Below are 27,727 nucleotides of genomic sequence, written 5' to 3' on the forward strand. Positions count from 1 at the left end.
GTGTAGAGAGTAAAGTTTTTATTCACTCTCCAAGAAAGGAGAGGGGCATGGTGCGGAGACAGACCAGCCCCAAACACTTCTTGACCGTTAGCTAATATACTGGACACATTGCGTCCCGGGCTGGGCACCGCACTGTGTCCTAGTGCTTTCGTGACTGGAGACCGGGTGGAATGACGGAAATCTCAGGGGAGGGGTGCAACACAGACACTGGTGACCAGAGTGGACACTCTCCCAACATCTCAGCATATGAAAACCCATTCAATCCTCAACACATACTCCCCTTCCAGAAAGCCCCTTCTGACCCCACCCCCCCCAGCTGGGGGGCAGTCTGTCCCAGCCCTGTCTCCTCTTTCAGTGCCATCTGTATTCTGTTGACTCTGCCCTGAATGCCAGCTATTTGGGTTCATGTGTCCTGGTGACCTGACTCTACATCTTTATGCGATGGAATGACATTTCTGATACAGGAACAGATACTTAGCTCACACCTCTCACTCCTTCTCACCACTCACGTGGCCGTACCGCTCTCTGCTCAGTGCCCCCCGGAGGCACCGTGATGGCAGAAACCAGCGGGCAAAAGGATGTCTTCTTGGCTTTTGACCTTCAAATGCCGAGGCCCGAAAGGGAGCATTAAGGCATAGACAAAAGATTTGGGAGAAAACAAAGTAAAAGTAAGGCTTCCCCACCTCCAGATTAACAAAATATTCGCTAAACTAGGGAGCAGGAAAAGAAATGAGGAGGGGACGTAGTGGGAACATTGGCCCAGAGGGGCCCGCAATGAGAGGGGCCCTGATCCCCACTCCCCAGGCCAAGCTCCTGAAGAGGTTTGCAGGATTTAAAAGCGGGAGCAACTCATGCCTTGTTGGTCCAGTAAAACCCAGAGCAGGACCCCAGAGTAAAATGGCTCCAAGGTATGTCTGGGGAGCCAAGGTGTCACAGGTCTTTGCATGTGGCACGGAAGTGGCAGCGAGCCTCGGGACTAAAAGGGGTTATACAGCCAGGACCAAGAAGCCTCCCTGGTCCGGCCTACCCGCACCCCCAGCTGCGGGCCAGGTGGGATGATGGAAATCTCGGGGGGTGGGTGCCACATGGGCTGTGGAGACCAGGAAAAACACACTCCCAAAATCTGTGCATTCCATAAGACCCTTGGAACTTAGCTGTGACTAGTGTGGAAACAGAAGAAATTCCAGATTGATGAAGGATTATATTTCTGGCAGTCAGGCAAAATGGGGCTGAAAATAGAAGCTACGTTCTTGTGATATTTCTTGCGCATCTGACATCTGTACCTGCTAGTCCCATTTCCTGGGACCTCAGCTTCCTTCCCTGTTGGGTGTGAGTTCCATAAGGGAGATCTGTCTCACTGATTTAAATCATCTCAGCGCCTCTCTCTCTCAGCTCCCTATTCCCAGCTGCTACTGCCTGACATGATGGGATCAAAGCCTCAGACAGAGATAGTGGCTCCAGCAGCTCGTTCCAGCTGAGGTCCCCTCACCCTGCTGACCTCCTCGAGGTCCCTCTCTCCCTCCCCTCCCCCACACCCTTGGCAGCAGGAAAAAAAGGCAGCACAGAACCAGCAAATACTTCATCGGAAACACATCAGACTCCACCTGCATCCACTCAAGATTCCAGCCGCCGTCCCAGCCCCATTGCTCTCTCACTCCCCTCCCAGCACAGCCCAGCCAAGGCGCTGCCTCGGGACGTGGGCCTGAGGCCAGAGTTGCTGAGCTGCTGGGAGGATTTGGAAACTCAGTTTCTCCAGGATGCACTCCACTCCCCCGGGAATGATGCCATATCCTCAGGAGGGCTCCATATCTCTGGGAGGGGCTCCCGCCCCGAGGAGGGACTGCCTGGCCCTGAGGGGGCTCTGCTGCCCCGCACGGGCTACAGTCCTGAAGGAACCCACAGATGCAGGCTGACTCCAGGCCCTCAGGAAGGACGCCAGGTCCCTGGAGGAGTTCCCTGTCAAGAAAGACTCCACGTCCTCAGGAAAATACAACTTGTCTCTCATCCCTGGAAAGGCTCCACGCTGCCTGGAAAAACCCAGGAAGGGCTCTCTGCCCCTAGGAAGGGTTCACGCTCCCCAAGGGCCAGGCCCAAAGCTGCTCTCAGCTGGTGCAGATACTGCTGACAGGGGTCCCTCCTGGGCCCACAAGGCCCAGCTCCTCCTGCTCGTTGATGCACAGCTGGTAACCGCAGCCCCGGGCCCGGGCTCCAGAGGGGACCCTGCGGTCAGTCTTGGCACGAGGGGGCAGCAAGAACCCCACACTGCCGGCGATGAGCATATGCCAAATGCTGTGGATGTAGAAGTAGTTGTCTCGGGTCTCCACAAAAGCATAGAGTAGGATGGCACTGCCTGCAATAAGGCTGCCCGGGCACAGGTAGAAGAGCCAGCGGCGCCATGTGGGTGGGTAGCAGTGCCGGCGGCGGACGCTGCGTACTGTCTGGGGGAGGCAGAGAAGTGGGGCTCAGGAATGCGAGGCCTGGGAACCCAAGCCAGAGCCGGTCACTCTCAGGTTTCCCCTGAGAGTGGCTGTGACCTGAAGGAACTTCCTAAGACTAGAATGGGGACCACGGGCAAAACAGTAATGATGACAGGGGCTGAGCCCACCTTAAATTGGGGACTGGGTACCCAGGGCCCTGCACCCAAGTCCTGCTGGGACACCCCACCCACAGTTCTCCACACCCTTACCCAGGCAGTGGCCAAGATTCCCAGGGCGAAGAGGCTGGGTCCAAGCAGGTTCCAGAGTCCATGCCGGTCAAGCTGCAGAGCCATGGACAGCAGCATAGCCCCCAGCAAATACAGCACCTAGAGAGGGGGACCACAAGGGCTGGGCCAGGAGGGAGCGCCCTCGGGGAGAGGCTGGGAATGGGTTTCAAGGAGACTTCAGCTACAGTTGTCCCCCAGGGCCCATTCTGGACTGACCTGCTTGACCATAGGCTGTAAACGAGCCATGGCGATGACAGTGACCCACACGGACATTAAGGAGCCCAGGAAATCACAAAACTGTAGCACATCGTAGTCCATGATGCAGAAAACCACAATGCCTGGCTGGTCGCAGGCATGGTAGAACTGGACAAAGAAAAGACAGGCACTGAGAGAACTGCGGGCAGACGTGCAGAGCTACAAAACGGAAGAAAGAGGCCGCAGGGGTAGCGGTCTGCTGCCACCAGGGAAGCAGAGGTCAGAGGTCAGAGGCTGCAGAGATTTGGGAAATGCCCCACTCTCCACTCCTGAGAAAAACACGGCAGGGAGGCCTGGTCTGCCTCATCAGCTGTTCAGGGACGTGTCTGGCAGCCCTGACCCTCACCCGCACCTTCCTAGTCTTCCTGCTTCTGGAATGTGCTGTGGAGAACACCAGGCCAGGGAGGTCCAGGTCCCTCCAGCGAGGCCAGTCCTTCCCCCTCTCCTCATGTTTGCTGTGGGTCCCATCTATAATCCTCGTTCTTGACCCAGGCTCTGGGGCTGGACTCCGGCCTCTTGGCCGACCCAGACCGCGAGCCTCCCCAGCTTGTCCCAGCCTCTCCTGATAGCTCAGCCTCTGAGTTGGGCTTCACCATCAGGCCCTGCACTAGCTGGTCCTCTTCTTCGCTTCCCACCCAATGTAGACACAGTAGTGAAACCGGCAGTCCCTATGGCCACGGGGAAGAGAGTGGCCCTTCACGCCGTGGGGAAAAACACAGGGATGAGAGCGTCCGCCTCTCCTACACTGCGGGGAACAGAGGAAAGCGTATTGAGGAGACTCCAAGAGGGGTGCAGGGAACACGAGGGGAATTGTATCAAGGTATTCCAGGCTCCTCAATTAAAGAATCAAGGCCTGGTCCCAATCCCTGTGCCTCTGGGGACAATGCATGGCCTCCGACATCCTACGTTCCTGGATTTGTGAAGAGGTTACCCAGGAGTTCCCAGAGTTCTCTTGGCCTTAGAACATTTGCTGGCACTTTTCTCTGAAGTCCTTGTAGAATTTTTATGATTTGAGTATTCACTGATGCCAAACACTAAGAACATGTATGGATGTAAGAATAGCTTTGGTGCAAAGACAACGGGAACAAATATCTCACTGTGGATTTATGAGCCCACCTAAAGGACACATACTGGACAGACCTCTGAGGAAAAACAAACACCACAGCAGGACGCTCACTCCTCCCATCTCTTGACATCATCCCTGCCCCGTGTCAGGCAGAATAGGTTGTTATGGTGACAGAAGCAGGGTTAAGAAGAAAACCAAGAAGCTACAATGGTAGCGAAAAGGTTTTGACCTATATAAAGTTTATCAAAATCTACTCATTAGAGCTGAGCTTGAGGCATGCCAGCAGATTTTAGAGGATCAAAAAGTTAAGATTTCTGTGAATCGGTCTGTTTGATCTCTGGCCCCTGCATGTTACCCCAAGTCCCTTGGAAGCCATGGCTATTGAGAACATCTCTTGATAGGAGAAACAAGTTGGTGTAGTTTCCAGGGTGGGACTGAAATACATCAGGATGAACTGAAGCTGGGGCAGGAAGGCTAAGCGCAATGGCATCCAAAGATGGCTTTTGAAGTGTCTTGATCATTGACACGTTAGGCACTATTTTCAGCCTGGGTCAGTTTCTTCATTATTCTATTAAAAGGCAGCCCTAATCACAACTGAGTTCCAAGGAGCGGTAGCCTCGCCGACCAGAGGGAGACAGGCCTCCGGGCCCTCCAGAGACAAGGCTCTGAGTGTTGGAAAAGGGCAGAGGTATCCAGTCCACAGCTGAGGAAAGAGAGCTGAGCAACATCACAAGTTCTTCACTCACTGGCAGCAATAGGGTCTTTAACTACTGGCAAGAATGGAAATGGGAGAACCTGGTCTCCTGTTTGAATGAGTTAGAGTTGAAAACAAGAGGGTGGGGATGAGGTCAGGAAGAAGAATTCTGGGGGGAAAAGTGTCATATCCGAAACTCATATTACAAACCATGACACCCCAGCCTTAATCAAACAGCATGCCCTTAGGAAAAAGCACGTGGGAAATTGAAGCAGGTTTGTTGTGAAAACTGACCAAATCCAGCCCCATGCAGAGTTGCCCCCAACAAAATGGGGAAACGGATTTGAAAGTTTAGTCTCTAGAGACAAAGGATGAGAAATAAATTGTTAATGTTTCTTTTGAGCCTGTTGAAGAGTTCATCCAGTCATTCAAGTTATAAAATCATCAACTTCAACAGACAAAAGGGAAAGAAAGGGTAAATAATATAAGGGCAGGAAGAAGCTAGGAAGAGTTTCTAAAAAGAAAAAAAAAAAAAAAGGAAAAAGAACACTAAGGGATATTAGTTGGCACTGGGAAATCCTGGGTTTGATTCCTTCAAATGTTAAGCTATGAGACTGAAACTTGTGTACCTATCTTATCTCTTTTCCTTTACATTGGAGGTAAAGAATAGTGACCCTTCAGGAAGAGACTGCCTTGGAATGATCATGTTTTAAGTGAATTTTCTCAGACTTTTGAAAGAACTTATAAGTTTGGGGGCATGGTTCCCTCTTAATAAGTCATTAAATTGAGATAATGAGTTCTTACTAGGTAACTTTTCCTGAGGGCCCACATAGCATTAGAATTAATGTTTGAATATGCCTAAAAGATTTGTTTATTTTTCAATTCTTTTTCTTATATGTGCTGATTAATTGAGAGTTAATTTGGTTCCTAAACAAATCTTTTGGTCTTTTCTTCTCTTTTAGCTATAGGACATTAATTATTTTCTATCTCCAAAACCAGATATAAGTACTACAGGCCACTAAATTATCCCATGATGTTTTATGATTTGGTTTTATTTGAAAGCACTAATTTTACATTTCAGGCTTAACCAAGCACTTACTCCATATGCCTGACTTTCAAGCATAGAGAAGGAAATGCCCGAACATTTCTGGAAGAGGGCCTTGTAATAAATTCTTCAATCTCAGATAAGAGAGGATATATGTCAGCAGAAAAAAAGCAAAACTGGATTGTCTAATACTGAAGACACATCTAAAAGAATAATTTACTGAAGGCTGATCTCAAACTTCTCTTGCCTGAAAAAAGAACGGCAAATAATGGAGAGACTGTCTCTGGAGAGAAAGGGCTTTGGGGAGAAATCATCTCACTAATATTCTAATCACAGAATAATAATGACTTATTATTCTCCAAGTATACCAAAAAGTCAAAGAGATTGAGGCTGTGGAAAATCCACAGGGATAGAGTTAAATTAAAATTGCAGTGCGAGGAAGTTATTATTCCACTAAGAAGTGTGGGCTAATTTTTAGATTAGTATTCCTTTTGTCAATGACAATAAAAGTGGTAAAAATGACACAGAAAAAAATGAAGAATTTAAAAAAGAAATTTAGAGTACAGGCTGGTTTCTATTAATATAATTCTAATCTAATTTGGTAGTTTCCTCAGCTTTGGACACTACTTATGAGGTAATTTTAGAAAATTATCCAGGATTATTTTTCTGTAAAATTTTATAGTTTTACAACATAAGTATATAGGTCATCTAATGCCCCAAAATGGAGTATCCAAGCACTACAGAATGGAAATGCAAATGTATTTAATCCATGCAAAAATTATATTTGTACTCAGGATATAACGGAATTTACTGCTGCTCTCTTAATTTTGTGCTTCCATTTTCTCTTGGAAACAGTCATGGGACTTTGCCAAGGGCCACTGAGAATTACTTGTGATGGCTCGAAGAAGAGAAAAGTAATGAGAAGGCAGGCTTGCCGCCAAGATGTCAGCAATCGGCAAGGGAGGCTGTAAGGCCTCCAGGATATCGGCTCTGTCTGGTCTTTTGGGCTCTGGTTGTGAGGGCCGTGCAGCACAGGGAAGGACAGGTGGCTTGAACTGTATGGGTTAGAGTTGCACACCTTCAAATTTGATTTATTTTCCCTCACAATTTCTTATATTTGGTTTGGTTACATTTTCTGATCTTTTGATTGACTCTCCTTATCTGTTAAGAATTTGATAACTCATCAACTGAGGCCCCGAGTCTCTCTGTGGATGCCAGGACTTCTGAGAAACTGAAGTCAGGCCAGAAACTTATCAGTGAGCACTCACTGCCCTCGCGCAAGGGGAGCAACAGACCTCAGCGATTACAGGGGAGGATCTGGAGTCAGGCTGAGTGAAAATGTTGGTTCTGCCACTCACCTATACCTTAGACAAAGTATTTAAACTTCTCTCATTTGCAAAAAGAGATGATAATAACAGAAGTCCCTGTCTACTATTATAGCGCTATTGCGAGAATCTGATTAGCAGTGTCTGACACACAGCACACATTCAGATGTTCTGTGCTGTTATTATATGAACTGTGTGACTATATACAAAATCAAGTGCTGTGTTTGTGGCTTTTTTGTTTGGTTGTTGTTGTTGTTGTTTTGACATCTTGTATACCTTATATATTTTACATTTTAAATATTTAACGTATTTACATTTTAAACTCCCGAAGAACAAACCTAACGTCTGCTCCTATGTCCTGGTCAACAACTCATGCACTAGTGCCAAGTATAGACTGTCCTGTATTTGAAGACTATAACCTACTATCCGCTACCATGACCTGCAACATGGTCAATCGGTCCTTAAACAAAGACTGCGTAGAAATAGAATAAGTCTAAACTAAGTAAAGAATGGGAAGAGAGGGACAACACGGAAAACCGGAAGACCAGAAGCTCTACATTTTGGCCCATGTGGAAAAGAACAGGAGTTAGAGCGGGACTTCAGGCAACAGCTCAGAACCAGTATCTTTTCCTTAATCTCTTATCACCTTATTTAAGAAAGTGGAAGCTCTGTATGTGGTGCCAGGCACTTTAGGCTCCCACAGTGTACCTACTGGGTGGAAAGTGTTTTATTCTCAGGTTGATTTCCCATTGTATCCAGAAAATGAGGAGTCATCCAGGACTGAACATTCTGGAGCCAATGCCCAGGATGCGTGTGTGAAGTGTGGAACAGACACGCTCTCCCCACATGCCCCAGGTACCAATTATGAATCGCATTAGATCTGCATGCAGCCAAGAGCGGGCTGGTGGAGCAGCTGTTGCTAGAGGATTTGGTGAGCAACAGTATAAGGGCATCTGGCAATAAAGAGGAGAAACAGTGTCTAATATAAAAATAGAATGAGGCACTGTCGGAGCAGGTCTAAAAAGGGGGCCAGTAAAGCAAACCTGGAATGTGCTCCTCTCATCCAGCTTACGGGGCCAAGGTCTGTCTCCCTGGCAAGGACACAGATAAGGCTACTCCTCATCTGTGGATGAACGTCCAGGAGGAACTTACATATGACAGGACCCTTAGTTTCAGGACAGTTGCCCCCACTTCTAAGTGATAAGTAGGATTTTTTAAAATTTGGACATATATTTGCTCTATTAACGTTGAACAAGAGGGGCTATCGGGTTTTTGTGATATCTTTGTTGCTAAGACACGAGGAAAGTCTGAATCCATCTAAGATGTTTGCAGTGCTCATGGGCAGGCACTGTATGTCACAAGACGCCAAGAGCCCAGAGCTGAGATGAAAAGATCTCCAGATGCAGAATCCTGGGTCGGGGTAGGGGGTAGGGGAAGGAGGGGGCCGTCTACATGAAGGCTAAGTCACAAGAGCAGACTCATTCCTCTACCTTTCCTTAGAATATCTGTGACACATGCTTGTAACATGAATTTTTAGGATGATAGAAGAGTGGGAAGACACAGAGATTGTGGAGATTCTGTAATGGGAGGGAAAGGGTTTAAAACTATATTAATCTTCAACAAAATAAGCTCCTTTGGGCTGGGATTTTATATCACATTGCCACTTCCCATGATGCTTCAGAACATAGTTGAATCTGTAAAGTTTCTTAGGATTTTAAGAGCCAGACTGTTCCATAAATTACCCAATTATAGAGATCCTCTCTGCCTTCCAGAAGTTCCCACGATAGTCCAAGGAGGCCATGGCTCCTAAGTGGGGAGATACCTTTTTATGCCATAAGAAAGAACATGCTCACATTGTAGAAATCCCCAGTACGATGAGGAACGCCAGCACAGTACAGCTAGCCCTCGCATCATGAAAGAATGTGTTGAAACTGACAACTGTCCATGCAGCCACACAGGTGAAAGGGTGGATCTCCTGCCCCGTGCAGACCTCTCGCAGTGAAGGCGCAATTCTCTACTGCAGAACAGAGTTACTCGTCCGGTTGAATTGAGGCAAAATTCCCTTCGGCCCTCAGGGTGGACAGGCAGGGTGTGACACAGCGAGAGACCACACATTGTCTGCAGTGGCTGTTGGTATTTTAAGTGACAAACAGGCTTGTTCATTGACCCAAATGTGCCTTACAAAAATGACCACACTGCACGCATGCCATGATATGAAAAGGTGGGGAAGCACGGCTATAGGAGACGCGGTGACCTGGAGACACCTTCCTATTGTAAAGATACAGACATCCCCAAACCAGTGGAGAACAGGGGGGAAATGTAGAACGTCACCCACCGCAGGGAGAGGGACTCAAAGAAGGCACTGACATCACCTCATACCGTGGAAAAGAACATGGTGAATGTGTAGACGGCAGCTTCCAGAACATATCGGCTCCGAATGGCCAGGACCACAGGTGGCAAAAACATGAGGTTGCTCAGGCAGAGCAGGAGAGTAGACAGCAGCTGGAATCCGTAGGTGAGCGCATCCGCACTGTCGGTGCAGCCCCAGCCCCGCCACCCTGTGGGTGGGGAGGGTACAGGGTGGAAGGGTACATACAGAAAGCAGCCAGGGGTTCAGCAGCCGCTTCTGCTGGAAGCCTCCGGAGGCCTCGAGCTAAGCCAGTGCCACTGACAGGAGAGGGTGGTCTCACCCTAGTGCCGCCCTCCCAATCTCTCCTGGCCGCCCCCTCCCGAGAGCCCCTGGAGCTCCCTTGCCAGCCCAGAGCGCTCACCGGCCTTGCACTCGCAGGCCGCGTACAGGTAGTTGTGCGTGCGCAGCAGCTTGCACTGGCCGTAGGGCCCGCAGTCGTCCACACACGGGGACAGGAAGGTGCGCAGCCGCACCTCTGCAGTGGCGTTCCGGCACCGCACAAACCTGTGCACACACTGGCGGTCACCTGGGGCTCGGCCGCTCCCTCCCGCCACGCGTCACACAGCCGCAAGCCACTCACCGAGGCCCCGCGCCGCACAGGGAGCGGAGCGTCAGAAACCAGGTCCCGGTCTGTGGGAATGGGATTCGCAACCTGGCCACTCTGGAGGTGGCACTGACTGAGAGGAGGAAGCCAGCCAGGGACTCTGAGGAGGTAAGTGAGGGGTCAGTGAGAGGAAGGAGGGGTCGGCGTGGGGCCAGGATCTAAAGAACCCCCACCCACCTGCCCCCACCCCAGACTCTAGCCCATTCACCCTCCATAGCATTTCCCATCCATCCCAGCCAGCTTTCTCTCCTCCCTGCATTCCTCATCCTCACCTTTGGAACAGGTCACTGCTGCATCCCCAAGACTCAAGGGCACCTCGTGAGTCAGGCATCCAAACACGGTCACATTTTCCTTGTGCAGGGAGCTCTAGGGAGGGCAGGTATGAAGATGAAGCTGTCCCATCCTCAAGGTCCTACCAACCTTCCCCACTCCAGACTCCTACACCAGTTAACCCCCCGCCCCCCCCCCCCCCGGCCGCCCATAAACTCCTCCAGGCCCTCACGGGACACCACACTCCTGCAGGAGCACGCAACAACACCCATCTCTCCTCCAGTTTTGAAACACAAAATCTCCCACCTCAGGGATCTTTCAAAGTCTGATAAAAACGCAAGGCCCAATTCTGAATCCTTTCCTTGGGCAGAATGTTTACACTGTTCAGGCTAAAGAGAACATCCTCTTTTCCAATCCTATCTAGCTCGTAGCGGGGCGGGGGCGGGCGGGGGCGGGGGGTGCTGTTGCTGGATGTAGAAACCAGTTGTGCATAAAGGTAACTGGAAGGTTTTGATCATCTTCACCCCTTCACCTGAGTCTGAAGACAGGAGGCGTGAAAAGAAATGTACTCTTCCTCAGGTGAAATGATGAGGTACTGAAGAGTGGTAACAGAATGCCTGAGGGATTAAATGTAGCAACTTGGCTGGGATGGAGAGAAATCGGATATCCACAGGACTAAACACGCAGGCTTGTCTACGGGAATAAATGTTAACAGGTTGCCATAAGCTCACCTCATTCAAGAAGGATTTGAGGCAGCTTATTAAATGCATATAACAGGAGAAAATAAATGCAAGAGGGAAACTGAAAAATCAGGATAGGAAAAATAAAGATTGCCCCTATATGTGGGCCATGTATTTGATGCTGACTTCCAAGCAAGCAAAGCAGAGACGGAAACTTGATGAGTGACCAGATTTGTGAGCTCATAAGATAAAAGTTAATCAGAGTCACAGAAGTATAGCATCCAAAGGTGTGGTTCTAAGGTAAGTCCCCTTCAAAGCAGCACTGTGTGCTGTTGTGCATCCTGTCCTCAATGACAAGAGTGAATTTCATACGACTTGCTCATAATTTTCCTCAATGCAAGCGCAGGGCAATATGCCAATGTATTACTCAGTAGAAGTCATTCTGTGGGAGAGCCAAAGATAAGAAATGTTCTCCAGATATACAGTTCTCTAATTCAAATGACCAATTCTTGATCCAAGGGGAAAAAAATCAAAATACTTGGAAAGATGAGAGTAGATGTGCTACCCCGGCCAGTGTGGCTCAGTTGGTTGGAGTGTCGTCTCATAAACCAGGTTTGATTCCTGGTTGGGGCACATGCCTAGGTTGCAGGTTCGGTGTGGTCGGGGTGCCTATGAGAGGCAACCGATCGATGTTTTTCTCTCACATTGATGTTTCTCTCCACCTCTCCCTCCCTTCCTCTCTCCCTAAAATCAATAAGCATGTCCTTGTGTGAGGATAAAAAAAAAGAGTAAATGTGCCAATATACCTTTCGGAATTAATATAACAACTGTCTGAGCTGTGTAGCAAGGGTCACAGCACGCAGATGAGTGGAATGTAAGCAGGTACCCATTAGAGTAAATAGACAAGAATGCAGAGAGGAACAGGGCAAGGAGCTGCAAAGGACTGGGCCTCCCCTCAGATACTGAGGGAGAACAAGTATGAATACAGCTGGTCTCTGATATGGGCTCTGAGGTTTCAGGGTCAAATCAAGACTTCACTGGCATTGCCCAAAGGCATGGCAATAAGCAAACACAAAATACATACAGTATTAATCAGAACAGAGTCAGACAGAATTTGAGTAAGAAAATAAGGAAAATCTTCAGGCTGAAGAATCAGCTCTGTCCTTACCAGCGGGACCACTTGAAAGTTCTGAGCCATGTCCCCTAACAGATCACATCAAGCCACAGACAAAGTCCCAGGTCAGCTCGTAGGAAAATGGTCCTTGCCTCCAGAGCTGGCGGGCAGCAGAATCAAAAGGACCCATGGCTGGGGAATCCTTACTGGGTCAATGCCAACCTGAGACAGTCGCTGATGGCCTGACAGCGGGCTCTGCCCTCAGCTCGGTCTAACTCAACGCTGAGAATAATGGCTAAGAGGACAGAAGGCTGGCTTTTCAAATGCGTAATTACACAAAGTGGCGAAAGCCCAAGACCCAAACCAGTATAATTTGCCAACGCCTCAAAGATTAACATAAATTCTTCCATTTAGATTAAAAGAGTTCACTGCAAAAATATGAGATGGGAGTTGGCAGCAGGTCATACGGACCAGGCTCGGGGCACAAAAATATGTATGCCCACTGGTTTCAATGAGATTAATATAATAGTTAATGGAGAAAAGGACCAAAAGTTTAAGCAGTTGTGTTATGAGAATGGCTTCCTCTATTTTTGTAAAGCTTTTACATGTGATTCTACTGTTTTTATAATTAAAATGTAAATGAATACAATTGTTTTAAAGAAAACAAAAAAGAGGGAAAGGAAAAAGACCCAGAGATCTTAATTCACCCCAGGCCCCAGGTGATCAGTGTGACGCAGCGGCAGAAAGAGGAAACCTCATCTCCGGCTGTGCACACGCCGCCGCCTGACGCCCTGCTCGTACCACCTCAGCTCACTTAGTTCAGAGAGCAGAGGACCAGAAGTTTGACCAGAGGAGAGAGCGGAGGATGTGGAGAGGTCTAAGATATTAATCAGCTTTGAGAAGGCCGAGGGGCATCTGATGGGCTGCCAAAATAGGCTAAGGATGTAAGAAATGCACCGCACCGATACAAGATGTGAATAATAGGGGAAGCTGTGCAGGGAAGAGGGGGAATATGGAAACTCTGTACTTTCCGCTCCGTTTTTCTATAAGCCTAAAACTGCTCTGATAAATCAAGTCTATTAACTTTTGTTTTTTGAAGGACTAAGACAAATTTACCAAAATATAGCTTCTGGGGCAAAACAAAGATCAGTGAGTGGGTAAAAATCCACTCGCAGGTTTTCATGGAATGGCAGGCCTGCCTTTAGTCATCGGAGCTGGCTACACATGGCCTGCGTGGCCTCAGGCGGGGGCGGCTGCCCATCACAGGAGATGTGCAGGAAAAGTGAAACACCTGCCATGGAGAGTGGCCCTTAGCAATAGGAGCTTAGGCTACAAAACTTGGAAAATCTGGACCACTCTGAATTGTCCTGGCTGACCCAGCCTATTTGTAGTAGAGTCAAAACTCAGCTTGTTTTTGACCAGAACTGGGCTGAGGCATGGTCTCTAATCATAAACTTAGGTGAAAGCAACCTGCATAGGCTTCCAGGAGGGGTAAGGACCCCCACACCCATCACCTTCTTTTCAAGTTCCCCCATGGGGGTAACCTCCTTGCTCTCCATAAAGTACCGCATTGAGGTGAAGCTCCAGGCTAAGGACGCCTCCGCTGTCGAGCACTGGCAGCAGCCTCAGGCCAAACACGGCGGGGCGCTCCGGGGGCAGGGCCACGCTGGGGCCAAAGAAGATGTAGAAGTGGACGGAGAAGGTGTCCAGCTCATTGCGCAGAGTTGGACGCACTGGCCAGCAGTGCTCAGGTGGAGATGGGGCCCCGGTCCCCTCCACAGGGGCCCCAAGCGATGGTGGCTCTAGCGGCAGCGGTTGGTTGCCCAGTGACTGGGGCATGTTCATGGCAGCTCCAGGGACCAGGGCACGGGACAGGCTCGGCTTTGGACACTCTGTGAGGCAAAGGCAATCAGAGCTGAGGCCTGCCACCTTCGCTGCCCTGCAGCCCCACCACAAACCAGGTCTGAGCGAGGCAGGATTTAGCAAAGGGTGGGGAGGGGTGACAACTAGAATCAAATGTCCTGGGAGTATGGGGCAGCCAGGTCACAGGATAGGGCCCAGGAACCAGGAACCAGGGCCCAGTTTCCTGTCCTAGTGGTCACAGCTGATAGACTGCCATGTTAGAGGGAATCAAGGTCAAGGTCATCTCCCCTTCCCCAAGGACACTGTTGAAATAAATGACTGACCCTCTCACTGAGTGGCAGGGGCTTTTGCAAGACCAGGGTCCCAGAGGTCCTAGCTGTCCCTGCCCACCCCAGGAAACTGAAAGAGAGATTAAATTAAGGAGAGTGATCAGGTCACTCAGTCAGCCCTGAATGGTGGAAGATGATCTGAAGGCCTTCCGATGACTTGAAAGTCCAAGTGGGGGGCTTCAGGGAGTGTGAAGGAGCCTGGGTAGGGTCAGGGAGAGTCTAGGGACATGGCACAGGGGCACTGGACACAGCCACCATGCCTGCCTCTTCCCAGTCACAGATGTCAGCACAGGCTGGGTGGCTGGAGCAGATGTGGGGCTTCTGACCTTGCAGCCGCACACACAGCTGGAAGCGGATGGTCCTGCCAGGGCCCCGCGATGGTGTCTCCACACGCACGTAGACCCAGCGCCCCCAAGGGGGCAGTGCTAGCTCCAGCTGGCAGACAGAGGCACCTCCACAGGCCACAGAGCTTGAGTTGTGCAGGGGAGGGGCCTTGGGACGTAGGCGCAGTGTCAGGGGGCAGGCGGATGCCCCGCGGCCCCCCACACACACCAGCTGTGCTGAAACCCTGTAAGTGAAGCTGGGCACAAAGACCCTGGGCAGAGGGGAGGTTGGGGGTAAGAAAACACAGGGTATGGAAAGGTGAGAGGGACACCAGAATGAGGGAAATGCCAGGACGAAGGGGTGGGGAGGAGCAACGGGCAAAGGAGAACAGGAGGCCTGTTCAAGTCCTCCCCTCTGTGCTGGGAGAGAGGGAGGCAGGGGTGCACCCCATGCTGGCGCTCTGGGTGGCCCAGCAGTCCGGGTTGACCAGAGGGGGAGCAGGAACAGGCAGGGAGGCTAAGAGGCCAAGAGAATCCTGTTCCCTGTTTGAGGCTGAGGAAGGAAAAGGGAAGGGGCCAGGTTTGGGGCGGGGTGTGGAGGAGGGGGTTCCACTTACTTGTATAGGGCTGAGCGGTTGTGGGAGGTGAGGGTTTGCTCTGAGGGACGGCCAGGCACCAGCACAGCAACGTCCAGTAAACGCCTGACAATGAGCTGTGGCTGAAGGAGGTACTGACACTCATCCTGGAGACCCTGAGACGGAAGCAGGCGTGGTGGGAGGGCAGAGACAGCAGGGGCGCTACTAAAGCAAGGCGAGCGGAGGCAGCTGATGGTGGGGGACAAATCTCCTCTGGCTTCCTGCTCTCAAGGCAGTGACTGAGGTCTCTCTAAGTTCTGGGCCCTTCCTGCCTCATTACCTCTGTCCTCCCTAGGCCTGCAGGACCTGCTGTGATCCCCAGCATTGGCTGAGGTTTGGGATTCAAACCCAGGCCCTTCTGACAACCCTGCCTTGCCCCTCCTCCAATCTAACCCCTCCTCCTAAGCATTCAAACCACCCTGACCCCCTACCAATCCCACAGGAACTTAAACACTGGCTCTCTTTGGGCGTTGGAAATTCCACAGAGGCCCCCAGTCCAAACCTCCTCCCGCTCCTACAATGTGAATCTTTAACTTCCTTAACTCCCCACCTGCTCATCCCAAGTACTTGTCCAGCCTCTGCTTTAAAACCCCCAGGGAAGGGCCACTTATTACCTCCAGACTGTAAACAACTTGAGAACAGGAGTCTGACCTTATTTCATTTTTGTTTCCCCAGACACAGAGCCTAGTGTAAAGTATACACCTCACAGATGAGTTTGCTGAATCAATGAATGAAGAAATGAATCACCCTGACTGGTGTGGCTCAGTGGATTGGGCATCGTCCTGCAAACCGAAAGGTTGTTGGTTCAATTCCCAGTCAGGGCACGTGCCTGGGTTGCAGGCCAGGCCACCAGTTGGGGGCCTGCAAGAGGCAACCGATCAATGGTTTTCTCCCTCTCCTTCTCTGCCCCTTCCCCTCTCTCCAAAAATAAATAAATAAAATATTTTTTTTAAAATGAATCAACCCAGCTGGGGAAGCACTTATCTTTATGAAGCCAAAGCCTGTCTTCTCTCTCTCCTCCCACTGCTCTGTCTCAAGGGACCCACAGATACGTCTGCTCCTTCTGACTAGAGAACAGGCTAGAGAACGGCCACATCTCCCTGAGCTGCTCTCCTGGATCGGATCCCTCACCCTTCTCAGCGGACGCCACCCCAGCCCACGCGGCCTCAGCACTCTTCAGCGAGCACAGACCCACTTATCCCCATTCCGCTTCTGCTGCGTTCGCAGCTATCTAAGCCCTGCGGCTGCAGCAGCTCAGGGAGGAGGGGCAGCTTGATTAGCTTTTTCTATCTTCTGGACAAATGACCTTGTGCTATCCCAATAAGCTAGAGGCCACTTTTCACTTCCGTGAGTCTCTAAACCTTGTTCCATGCTCACACACCCCACTGAGCTCCATGCAATGGAACAAGCCAGCCAAGGCACAGACTTCCAGCAAAGCTCCCCAAGGCTGGAAGGAGGCCGTGACAGATGCCCAGCCAGAAAATCCCATTACCCTCTGCCTGGAATTTTTCTGTGATTTTTTGCATCACTGCATCCCTAATGCCTAGTGCACCATCTGGCAAACACTAGGTGCTAAAAAATATCTGGTGAACTAAAGAATGGATATAAAAAATGTACCTTCAGAGAGCTCCTGAACCCACCTCATTGCTCAGAGACCTCGGTCTCTGATATCCAAAGCAGATGTCCCTCATCTTTGGTGTCAAACTCTAAGGACCAGAATTACTATCACAAGTAATTTCATCAACCTTGCTTCCTATGACAGGAATCACCCACAGTAATCTTGTTGTGAATGATCCCCAAGGGTGGGGGCCCATGCGCAGGCAGTGGCCTGTTTCCTTGTTGACAGTCTGGGGGAAGAAAAACTTTGCTCCACATTTTGCTTGCTAATGGCTTCAATGAAGGATCGGTGGACATGACCTCAATGGTTAAGGTGTGCTCCTTCCTTAAACTGTACAAGATGCACATCAGTACTCCTCCCTCACTGCAGATGGGAGCGTTCATTCAATCAGTGGAGACCAGGGAAGGTGCAGAGATGAAGCAACCTTCGTCCTGCGATGGGGCTAGAGAGGTGACACCGGAACCCAAGTCCTCGGGAAACTGCCAAGGCAGAAGCCAAGTGAGAGTGCAAGGGAGTCAGCATCAGCAGCCATGGGAGGAACAGGGTCCAAGCCAGGAAACTGGAGAAACCACAAGGGCCAAAAGTGAGATGTGGTATGTGAAACAGTCTGAAAGAAGCTGGAACAGAAGGCCTTAGACTGATTCCTAGACTGTCCTAGTACAGGTGGGCTGGGGTTCTTTAGAAAGGCCTGAGCAGAGTAGCCAGTCCCAGGCTCTGGATGGGGCTTGCAGACTGAAGACGCCCGAAAGCACTTGGCCTTCTCCACCAGAATATCCCCATACCCACTACAGCCCCTGGCCCACCATCAATCAGAAGCAGTCAACATGGGAGCAGATGAATGTCAGACAGACTACAGGGGGCAAAAGTGGAAGCAGGGAAACCACTTAAAAGGTTAGTGTAGTGGCCCAGGAGAAAGCAGAGGGTAGGTGTGCTAAGAGTGGAAATAGAGAGAAGTAGATGCATTCGGGGCATGCTTTGGAAGTAGAGTCAACAGGACTTTTCTTTATGAATTGGTTGTAGAGAAATAAGGGGGAAGGGAGAATCAAGTATAACACCCTACATTTGTTACTTGAGCAATTGGTGAACAGCGGTACCATTTACTGAGAAGATGATGACTAGAGGACAAAAAGACTTGGACTGGAAGAAGTGAAATGGGAATGAAGAGATTTTTACATTTGGCTGTGTTTTGATTTGTACAAGCTAAGTTTGAGACATTTCTTAGACATCTAATTGCTGATGTCAAGTAAGCAGTTGATTATAAAGTCTGAGACTCAAAGAAATTAGGACTCACTGAATACACTTGGAAGGCATTACCTTGCAAGTGGTACTTAAAACTACTGTGCTGGAGACACCTAGCAAGAAAATGGAGAATTAAGAAAGGTGTCGTCCCAGGACCAAGCACTGGGGCCCTGCAACATGTTTGATCAAGACAAAGGAGATGCCAGGAAAGGAGGCAGAGGAAGAGTGGGTGGTGGGCAGGAGGAAAACCAGGACAGTTCTGTAGAGTTGCAAGGGCCAAGAGGAGAGTCTTTCAAGAAGAGAGGAGTAATATAAGGGATTTATTAACAGCTAGTTACTAGTTAACTCTGGAGAGGGGAAGTGGGGACTGGAAAGAGGCAAAGGGAAGAGGAAGACTTACTTTTCACTGCCTTTTGTACCTTTTGAATGTTGTTACCAGATGCATATATTACCTAATCAGAACACAAATAAAATAATTTAGGAGGAGGAGGAAGAACAGAATGAGCACCGTTAGCAGATTTTAACCTCTTCAGTTGAGATACTGAGTCACACTTCGTCCTAGTTGGTGGACTCAACCAAATCCTTTCTTCTATACAATCTGCTTCTTTGATTTTGTTATGGTTGTTGTTATTATCTTACCTGCTTTCATTTACTTCGAAATCTTGGATTGGGGAAAGGAAACATTCAAAGAGAACTGTGTCCCAGACATTTGCAGAACTTTCCCCTGATGAGCCACTTCCCCTGTGGGTACCAGGCATTACCCACAGCCCAAAGGCCACCCCTCAGAGCAGACTGGCAGCTGGGCACCGCCAGATGAACCCATGTTCCAACACAGGAAAGCACGGAGATGGAAGGCATGGGTCAAGATGGAAGAGGTTAATAGGAAGAAGAAGGGAAAAGGAAAGGAGGAGAAGTAAGGTCAGTCCTGGACAATATGAGTTTGAGAAGATGGCAGAAGAGCAACAAAAACTCACCAGGCCCCCACTCTGTGCCAGGCTCTGTGCTGGATGCTGGGAATACAGAGGTGAACAACACAGACACCGGGGCCAGCAGAAGTGTGGGACACGAGCTCCGGACAGAGGCCTGGGCCAAATAAGTCACTTCCCTTTTACATCCTCTTAAGTCTCCCTATCACTCTCAGGATAATGTTCCAACTTCTAGACCCTTTGTGATCTGGCCTCTGCTCACCTCTCCACCTCCCTTTCCCCTCCCAACAACTGCTCCACACGGAACCACTCCAGTTCTCTGGCTTTAGCGCATGTTACCCCACCACCTAGAATGCCTTTCCTTGCCTTCTCCACGTCAGGCGCCACTTTCTAACAGTTTCCTAAGACCCCTTCCACCACACTACCAAGCTGAAATGGCCATGTCTCTTTTGTCCTCTTAAAACATCTCCTAACATATATCTTATTTATCTGTGTCTCAAGCACCCAACCCAAGACCTGGGACAAAGCTGGTGCTCAAGGACTAAGGTCTAAAGGGAGGTCTGAACTTACCCCCAAAGCTAAGGAGGGCCCTAGAAACAGCACGGCCTGCTTATTGCCAGGACTCTTCAGTTCCCACCCAAGGGTATCCTTGAATGCACATTACTTCCCGTGTTGGCCAAGCCTCACAGGAAGTCAAGACCTGGACTAAGGAGGAAACAACTTGAGAAGATGGAGCCCTGGAGGAATGTTCTAGACAATCACTCACAGGCTTCAGTCTAAGGAATTAACCAGAGAACTTCAGAATCCTTAGAGGCCCATTTAAGATTCCTAAAGGTAATCAAATTCTCAGAGGGACCACAAAGATGATCTTTCCTTCCCTATCCCCACCTCACCCCATTCCCAGCCTCTGAGCTTCTGGAACAGGCCTGACTGAAAAGCTACATCTCTCATGGTGTCCAGGTCCACTGCCATTCATGTGCAAGGTGTAACTGTGCCCTCTACTCTCTAATCTCGCCACACCCCAGGGAGCGCTGCTGACTAGGACTCCCGCTTGCAGTACCAAGTCTCCCAGGCCCCACTTGTTACAGGTGCAAATAGATATGTCAGCCAAACCTGGTTCTGACTTCTCCTAACCAGGCTTCAGCTCCCATAATACCAGTCGGGCGTAGGCCCCCCAGTTCCTCCTGATCACCCAGAAAAATTTTGGGGTAACTGCGAGAGGACTTCAGAAGGATTTTCCCTGTCAGTCCTCACAAAGACAGTCCAGGATCAGCGTTAGCATCAGGAACAGGCTCTTTGGAATTTGGCCAAAGACCTAAGACATTCCTCCAAACAGAATAATCCAGCGCTGGCTGGTGTGACTCAGTGGATTGAGTGCTGGCCTGTGAACCAAAGGTTTGCTGGTTCGATTCTCAGTCAGGGCACATGCCTGGGTCGCAGGCCGGGTCCTCTAGTTGGGGGCGCACGAGGAGGCAACCACATATTGATGTTTCTCTCCCTTTCTCCCTCCTTTCCCCTCTCCCTAAAAATAAATACATAAACTCTGCTTTTAAAAAAACAATCCTTACTTAGTTCTAAAGGAATCAAGACCTGCCTAGAACTCAGAGCCATTTCCAGGTGAGCTCCCAACATGCCCTCAACCAGAGGACTCCCAGACCTTGACAGAAAGTTCCCTTATGCATCACTCTCAGGAAAAGAGGCCTCTCACTGAGGCCTCCAGACACTACCTCAGCCCTATTTCCCATTCTGGAACCAGCAGTGCCAGTACACTGGTCCCTGTAGGCTTCTCGGCTCCTTCAGCTCCAGTAGGAGGAAGAGAGGTGAGTCTCACACAGTCACAGAGCCTCTGCCCTCAAGGAACTCAGCCTGGAGCCATATGGCCAAATCAAATCTTCCCCTGATTGGGAATTCCTTTCCCCCTCAATTCTCAATGGCCAAACCCTGAGAACTTTCGTGTTCTTCAGCCTCCTGGTCTTTCAATCCTTGCTCTGCTCATGCTCAGTCCTTACCACTGGCCCCCACACACTTGGCCATCTCGCTCTTGACAATGACCAGCTTATTTCCCCCTCCCTTCCCACCAACAGACAGGAGTAAGAAAATTATAGATCCTCTCACTACAAGTAGGAAGTCTGCTCAACACGCGGGAGTGGCAGCAAAACTTTGTGGCGTTCCCTTCCCCTCCTGACCAGAATGAAAAAGCAGTATGACATTTGAACCTACACTTCAGATTTTAACAACCTCTGCTCTATGAAATCAGTGCAGATATTTGGAGGAAAGGGAGGCAACAGTCAGGATGGACACGAGCTACCCAAAGCCTCCTTTTAACAGGAAAGAGTTACCTTGCCCCAGAGTGTTCTCGTATGGTCTTCAGCGGGGTGCAGGGAGCCAAAATCATGCCAGCAGAGGGACGCGTTCTCCCAGATGGACTAACAACTGGGCTGGAGCTTACAAGAGTCTGCAGGGCTATCCTGGGTCTGTGCAGCAGCACATGGCTTGTCCCTAGCTGGCTTCTGATCACCTCGGTCAACCCTTGCACTTTCCATCAGGAAGGGACACTACTCTGCGATGCTGGGGCCTCTGGCCAGCTGCAGACTCTGGGCTTTCCCTTTAGCTTATGTGGACCCACCACGTCCTCCTAAGGCTCCCGGATTGTCTCATACAGATCTCGGGCTATGGCCCACCATGTGACCTGCTGGCTTCTGGCTACGTTCCACCCCAGCCACCCTCATGCTGTTGCCCATCCTGGTACAAGGCTGGTGTTCCAGGTAACCCGTCGGGGAGGGGATTCAGCAGAGATGGGGAAGCAGCTCTGGCCCCTCGTGCCCTAGACAGTATCAACCCACCTTGACGGAGATGTGGCCGTGGGCCTGGGGAAGGTGGGCAGCCAAGAACCAGTCCCCAGGTAAGGGGCTGCTGACGTTAAAGATGCCTGAGGTGCGGTTGGGCAGTGTCCAGCTGAGGGTCAGTGAGAAAACCCCAGGCACAGCCGTGTCCCCTGGGAAGTGTGTGTGCAGGGGATTGATGACAGGGGGTGCCCCGGACCGGAAATACCTGGGGACCAGAATGAGGAGAGGAGGAAAGCAGGCAATGAGGTGGGAGATGGGAAATGGGGAAAAGGAAGGAGAACTGTCACTCACCACCAGCAAGCAAGTAGATTCCCTATACTGACACATACAGCACAGTGGTTCCAGATCCGGGGTCAGCACAGAGCGGGTAAGAGGTCAGCTCAGATACTCACACAAACAGGAGTAAGGAAGTGATCAGGGATCAGAGGTCTTGGCCCTCACTCAGTCATACTTCAATCTCAACAAGGGTCAGGGGTCAGGGTCAGGAGGTCAGTTTAGATACTCAAAAAGTCATACTTTGGTTTGGAAAGTGGTCCGGGGTTAGAAGTGGGGGTCCAGAGGTTAACTCGTACACTCACACAGTCACACTTTGGTCGGGGCAGTGGTCCCCAAAGGATCCCCCCTGCTCCTTGAAGATGATGAGGTTCCACACAGCCAGGAATGTGTCTTCAGGCACGTGGAAGTGGAAGAGTTCGGTGCTGGCAAAGGAGCGGAAAGGACTCAGCTTGCGGGGCGAGCAGGTGGAGTAATCGGTCAGGAAGAGGCCTCCTGGGGAGCAGGTGAAAAGAAAGGAGCAGGAGGGACAGAGGGCACGTCCGTTAAGCAGCAGGCACACCAGTCTTCCTCACCAACAGCACCAACTCAACGAATGCTCTCCTCTGAGCCAGGAACTGGGCCTCCTGCTGCCCTAGCCGTCATCTGCTTTAATCCTTACTATGACCTTGAAAAAAATGACCTGTTTTTATAGATAAGGAAACTGAGGCTTAAAATTAGATCTGCATAAATCCAAGACCTGGACCCTTTAAATGACCCACAGCTACCCCTCACTTAGGAGTCATTGTTCTCCTCTTACCAAGCCTAACGCAACAGAGGCGCGGACAGCCAGCGTTGGAGTGTGTGGGCTGGCGCCCCGGCCACTGCGCAGCCTGGAACTCCACCTGTGGGGCTTGGGAGTCAGCATGGAACTGTGTAACCTCCTTGTTTGTTTTCTTCCCCTTTCTGTTCCCCTGTGGTCAGGAGAAGTTAAAAACCCTCAGAAGCTTCACAAAAGGTGTCTGTACACTGGCTCAGGGCAGGAGTGGGGAGGGGAAAGTGTGGTGAGTCTGCAAGGGGCCTTCTTGGGTGGCAGAGGCAAGGACAGGAGCTGGCAGGCCACCACAAAGGCCCCTGGGCAAGGAGGAAAGGAGAGTCACCAGGCCCTCTAGGATGCAGAATGAGCAGCCAGAGGGCGCTTCCCAGAGGGAGGCCCAGGGAGGGAGTCAACTGGGGACTCGGTGGAATCTCAAACCACTTGGGAATATTCACATTCAGAGCAGGGGGGAGGGAGAGGGTTCATCTCCAAGTGAAATGCCAAGGTACCTGATCATGGCTATTAGGAGCAGAGCCAAGGTGAACAGGAAAGTCCGATGTCAGCAGCTGGCCAGGCAAACCCAAGGGGGCTAGGACTGCTGTAAGAGCAAAAACAACCCAGTAGCTCGGCTGGATAGAAGAGAGTCCCAAATGGCAGGCAACGTTCTGGGGAAGCTGACTGCTCTGGAGACTTAAGACCAGTCCCAGAGAACCCAGAAGCTACCCTCAGGACAGGTGAGAAGGTTAGGAAATCAGCAGCTTGGGGGGTGGAGGTATGGATAGGGAAGACTATGAAACAGAGTTTTCAGCCAAGTTGGAAAGACCCACAGGGCTTAACTAGTCTTACAATCTCCCTCTCTGGAAATGGGAGATACAACTCCAAAAATGAGGTATTTGAAATAACAGAGAAAGAGGCATCTGGGAAAGGGAGGCTGCTGAGGGAGGCAACTCGCGTTAGGGCCGGCCCCACTGAACTGAAGCAACCTCAAGAGTCGCCCTGCAGAGAGGTGGGGGCCGCTGGCCCCAGGTTGGCCTGAGTTCATCTTCAAAGGCCATGGTTACACCCAAGGGCTAGTCTGTGTCCAGTGCAGACCACATGATCAGTCTCAACTGTCAGCAAGGAAGACCTGCCACCTTGCAAGCTGAGCACTGCCCAGGAACCAGAGGCTCACAGAGCAGCATTCAGAGAGCAAGTGGCAATGTATCCAAGAGGAATGAAGGGAAATGAACCAACGGGTGGGGAAGACAGGTTTCCTAGGAGCCCTGGCTATGACAACAGAAGACAGAAAGCCAAGAGCTGAATAGCATAGATACCACTGGTATGAAAAAGCAGAGCTCTGGAGCTGGGGTTGGGGTGTGGGGTGCTTCTCCTCCCCAAAGCCAGTACCAGGATGTGTCATGGAATGAGCCAGTGCTACTGTTAGGAAGAAATCTCGGCCAGGCCCCCAGAGCAGACTCTCAGAGAGCTGCTCGCGTGAAACAATGGACAGACAAGCACACAGAGCCCAGTAACTCAAAGGAACAAGGCACGGCCGGCCGGAGAATGGGAAACTAGTTGAGCCACTCCAGAAGTGGCCAGAGGCTACAGAGGTCCCGGGGCAGGCTGGGAGGAAAAGGGAATGAGCAGCAACTGGTGGGTGGAGGAACCTAGAAGTTCTGCAGACAAACACTTGAGAAAGCATCCGCAGCCTCATTCACGCCAAGCTTTGGTTTGGGGTATCACCAGGGCCAACAGAGCCATGTCCTAGAGGAAGCATGAGCAAGGCCCTGTGCAAGCGCAGGTGAACCTATCCTGGATGCTCCAGTACTTCCTTCCAGATGAAGCTTGGGTGATTTTCCACCACCACCTAAAAATCATACACATACATATACACACACCCACAGAGGCTAAGGCTGACCCTGCTAATGACAGCACTAGGTAGAACAAAAGGTCACTTTGGAATGGCAGGCATGACTGGGTTATGCAAATGCAGTCAGCTGAGCCCAAGGAAAAGACCCAAGGACTGAGGTAGGACCAGGAGACCCAGGAGATACCTTCCATTCCTGAAAAAAGACTGAAGCCAACGGTAAGCATTTATTGAGACCAACTGTGATCCTCTCCTCAGTAAAAAATCTCTCAGCCCCCGCCGGCCACAGAGCACTCCTGCAGGCCAGGCCACAGTTACCGACGCAGTGACTCTTAGCAGCGCTAAGGGTAGCCCTGCATGCAGAAGGGCCTATTCAGCACTCTGTTCTAACTTCATTACAGTTCTCCCCAAACCACCTAAACCTGCTTCTGGCCAGTCGTGTTTTAATCCACATCTTTCAGCTTCCTACAGCTCTGTGGCTGTCAGTTACCTTCCTCCCCTAGCCAGCTCATGCCTGCTCAATGCGCTCATAAACAAAGAAGCCATTACGGCAAAAATGGGAGCCATGAATTGGGCCCAACAGTATAGACACCCTCTGACTCAAAGTGAAAAAATGACCTGCTACTACATCTGCTAAGTGCCCAATTTCCCAGAAGCAGTAATCAACACTGAGTCCTTCTATGGCTCCTTCCTTCAAGGAGTCAGGCTGGGGGGCAAATAGATTACTTATACATGTTATGAGAGGCATCCAACACTGCCTCCAAATAAGGAACTATGCACTGGGAAGGTAACAGTTCAGTGCTCTGTCTCCAGGAGCAGGAAGTGCTGAAGAGAACATGTGTGGGCCACAACATGTACCCTCCCCCTTGTACAATATATAGGTTACTCAGAGAACACATAGGCTCACGCGCACCCCACACAACATACATGCGCCTACACTCACCAACGCACATCCATGTACATGCTGAATATGCCCAGCATTGCCACAGATCCCCCAGGTATACATTCAGACATGTAAGCGTCCAGGTACCAGTGAGACTGGACATCTCTGCAGGAGTGGTGACCTTTGACATGCATTGATCTCCTCAAGCTTGTATACTGAACCAAGTCCCCAGGGCTCCCTGAAACCCAGCCCCCATCCCCAGCTACTTTGCTGTTATTTCCAAAGACTTCCCTCAGGCACATCTCTATCCTATCTAAAGTGCCACCCACTAGAGGTGGCTGAGGGTTGGGGCCATGCAAGACCGCAGTCATCTCCTTAGGATGGGGCCGTCTTTATGGTACATCTATGGGAAGGACCCCCTCTCCTCCTCCCACATTCCTCCCATTAAGAAGTTGGACCTCTCCCCCTCCTGTCCAAGTCACTTCCTTGCTGGACCGTGGCCCTGGGCTGACAGGTGGTAAATGAGGAACAGTCTGTGGATGAAGCCCCCTTGTGGGCAGACCAGGGAGAGGACAGGTTGTGCTTTGGACCTTTTCCCACTTGGGTTTATTTTCCTATTTAGTAGGCACATATTGCAGTGAAAAAGCCATTAGTGTGGGATAGAAATTAGGAAACTTTTTTATAGCTCCAGTACTGCCATTTATAAGCTGCATGACCTTGAGCAAATTGCTCCCCTGCTCAGCCTCAGTTTCCCCATCTGTAAAATGGCCTCTTGAGTTTCAACCCTGCTCTAAAAGTGTCAGGCATAATTCCTAGGCAAATCAAGCTTATTTGGAACAAAACTCATTACAAGAAGAAAACTCATTATAATGGCCCATGTCCATCTGTTTGCTACATGTTCTTTTCAAAACTGCTTTCATAAACCCATTTTAATGCATGTCCAGTATCTCAAAAGTTTAGGCTAGCTCTTTCCAGACCCAGAGGCTGTCAGGTGGGGGACTATGTCTCTCCCATCAAACTATACGAGCAGGCGCAAAGACTTCCTTGAAAAAGCAAGAGTCAAAATGAGGTCAGAATGGACACCAGGAAAGAACACCTTGGAGTCTCTCCCCTAGGTGCTACTAGCCACCTGCTGCCCTCAAGCCCACAGTTACCTCTCTCCTGGCCCTCCCAATTCCTCCCAGATGTGTAAGAACTCTTTCCTCCCGACTTTTCCCTACTTCCTCCCCCATGATTTGGTTACCAAGGTCCCACCTCTACCCAATCCCTCCAGCCCACCCCTCCCTACCAGAACCCCATCCCTGCCTCAGCTTTGCTGCTTCTACACTCACCAGCCCCTGGGCCAAGGACAGAAAACAGCAGCAGCAGCAACAGGGCTGGCGGCAGCCGAAGCCCAGACCTGAGTCGAGGCTGGGAGAGGGGCAGGGTGTGAGAGAGAGGGGTGGGTAGTGGGAGAGACTTGGGTAAACACGGAGATGAGGGCAAAGGCTGAGATAACGGGTGGGGCTGGGCTGGGCACAGGGGTTTCAACGAGGACAGGGGATGGGATGCAAGGAGAGGCTGTGATGGGGGCTGGTGCAAAGGCAGGGTTTGGGTCGGGGGGTTAAGCAAACACTGGGGTTGGTCTCGGGACTGGAGCTGAGCTGGGATTTGTGACAGGGGGTGTAACCAGGGCAGAGGCGGGGGTGGAGGCCAGGACAGGGTCTGGGTTCGGGGATGGACGGGGGGCCTGGGCTGGGACCTGGATGTGGGCATTCGCTGGTACTCAGGCCGGGACTGGGACCGATTTGGAAAGCAGGGTGAGGGAAGGGCCGGGGGCCAAGGCCCGGATCGGGATAATAGGACGAGGGGCCGGGACAAGGGCTGGGCCATGGCCCGGGGCGGGGGCGGGGGCGGGGCCGGACAGGCCAGCGCGGGGCGCTCGCAGAGCTGACCCGCGGCTCCGCTCCCCACCCCCGGGGGGTGGCCTCCGGCGTCCTCGCG

At 50.8% G+C, this 27,727-nt stretch overlaps 1 protein-coding gene across 2 annotated transcripts; it reads right to left on the reverse strand.

Annotated features, from left to right (window-relative positions):
* Window positions 1–41: 41 nt before the first annotated feature.
* TMEM8B (transmembrane protein 8B) lies at window positions 42–27,616 on the reverse strand. Of its 2 annotated transcripts, none has more exons than XM_054584665.1 (13): window positions 27,076–27,616; window positions 22,525–22,714; window positions 21,944–22,151; window positions 15,300–15,433; window positions 14,686–14,954; window positions 13,734–14,059; window positions 10,376–10,469; window positions 10,080–10,203; window positions 9,861–10,003; window positions 9,469–9,647; window positions 2,921–3,067; window positions 2,687–2,803; window positions 42–2,434 (listed from the first exon to the last, which is right to left on the reverse strand). In XM_054584665.1, the coding sequence occupies exons 1-13, from the start codon at window positions 27,614–27,616 to the stop codon at window positions 2,069–2,071; spliced, it is 2,838 nt and encodes a 945-aa protein (XP_054440640.1). In that variant the 3' UTR covers window positions 42–2,068. The 2 variants fall into 2 exon arrangements, with proteins under 2 accessions (XP_054440640.1, XP_054440641.1); XM_054584666.1 differs by having other exon boundaries at window positions 42–2,438.
* Window positions 27,617–27,727: the final 111 nt, after the last annotated feature.

This window comes from Pteronotus mesoamericanus, unplaced genomic scaffold (assembly GCF_021234165.1).
Source record: "Pteronotus mesoamericanus isolate MK-2021 breed Mesoamerican mustached bat unplaced genomic scaffold, CSHL_Meso_final contig_78, whole genome shotgun sequence".
Taxonomy (NCBI): domain Eukaryota; kingdom Metazoa; phylum Chordata; class Mammalia; order Chiroptera; family Mormoopidae; genus Pteronotus; species Pteronotus mesoamericanus.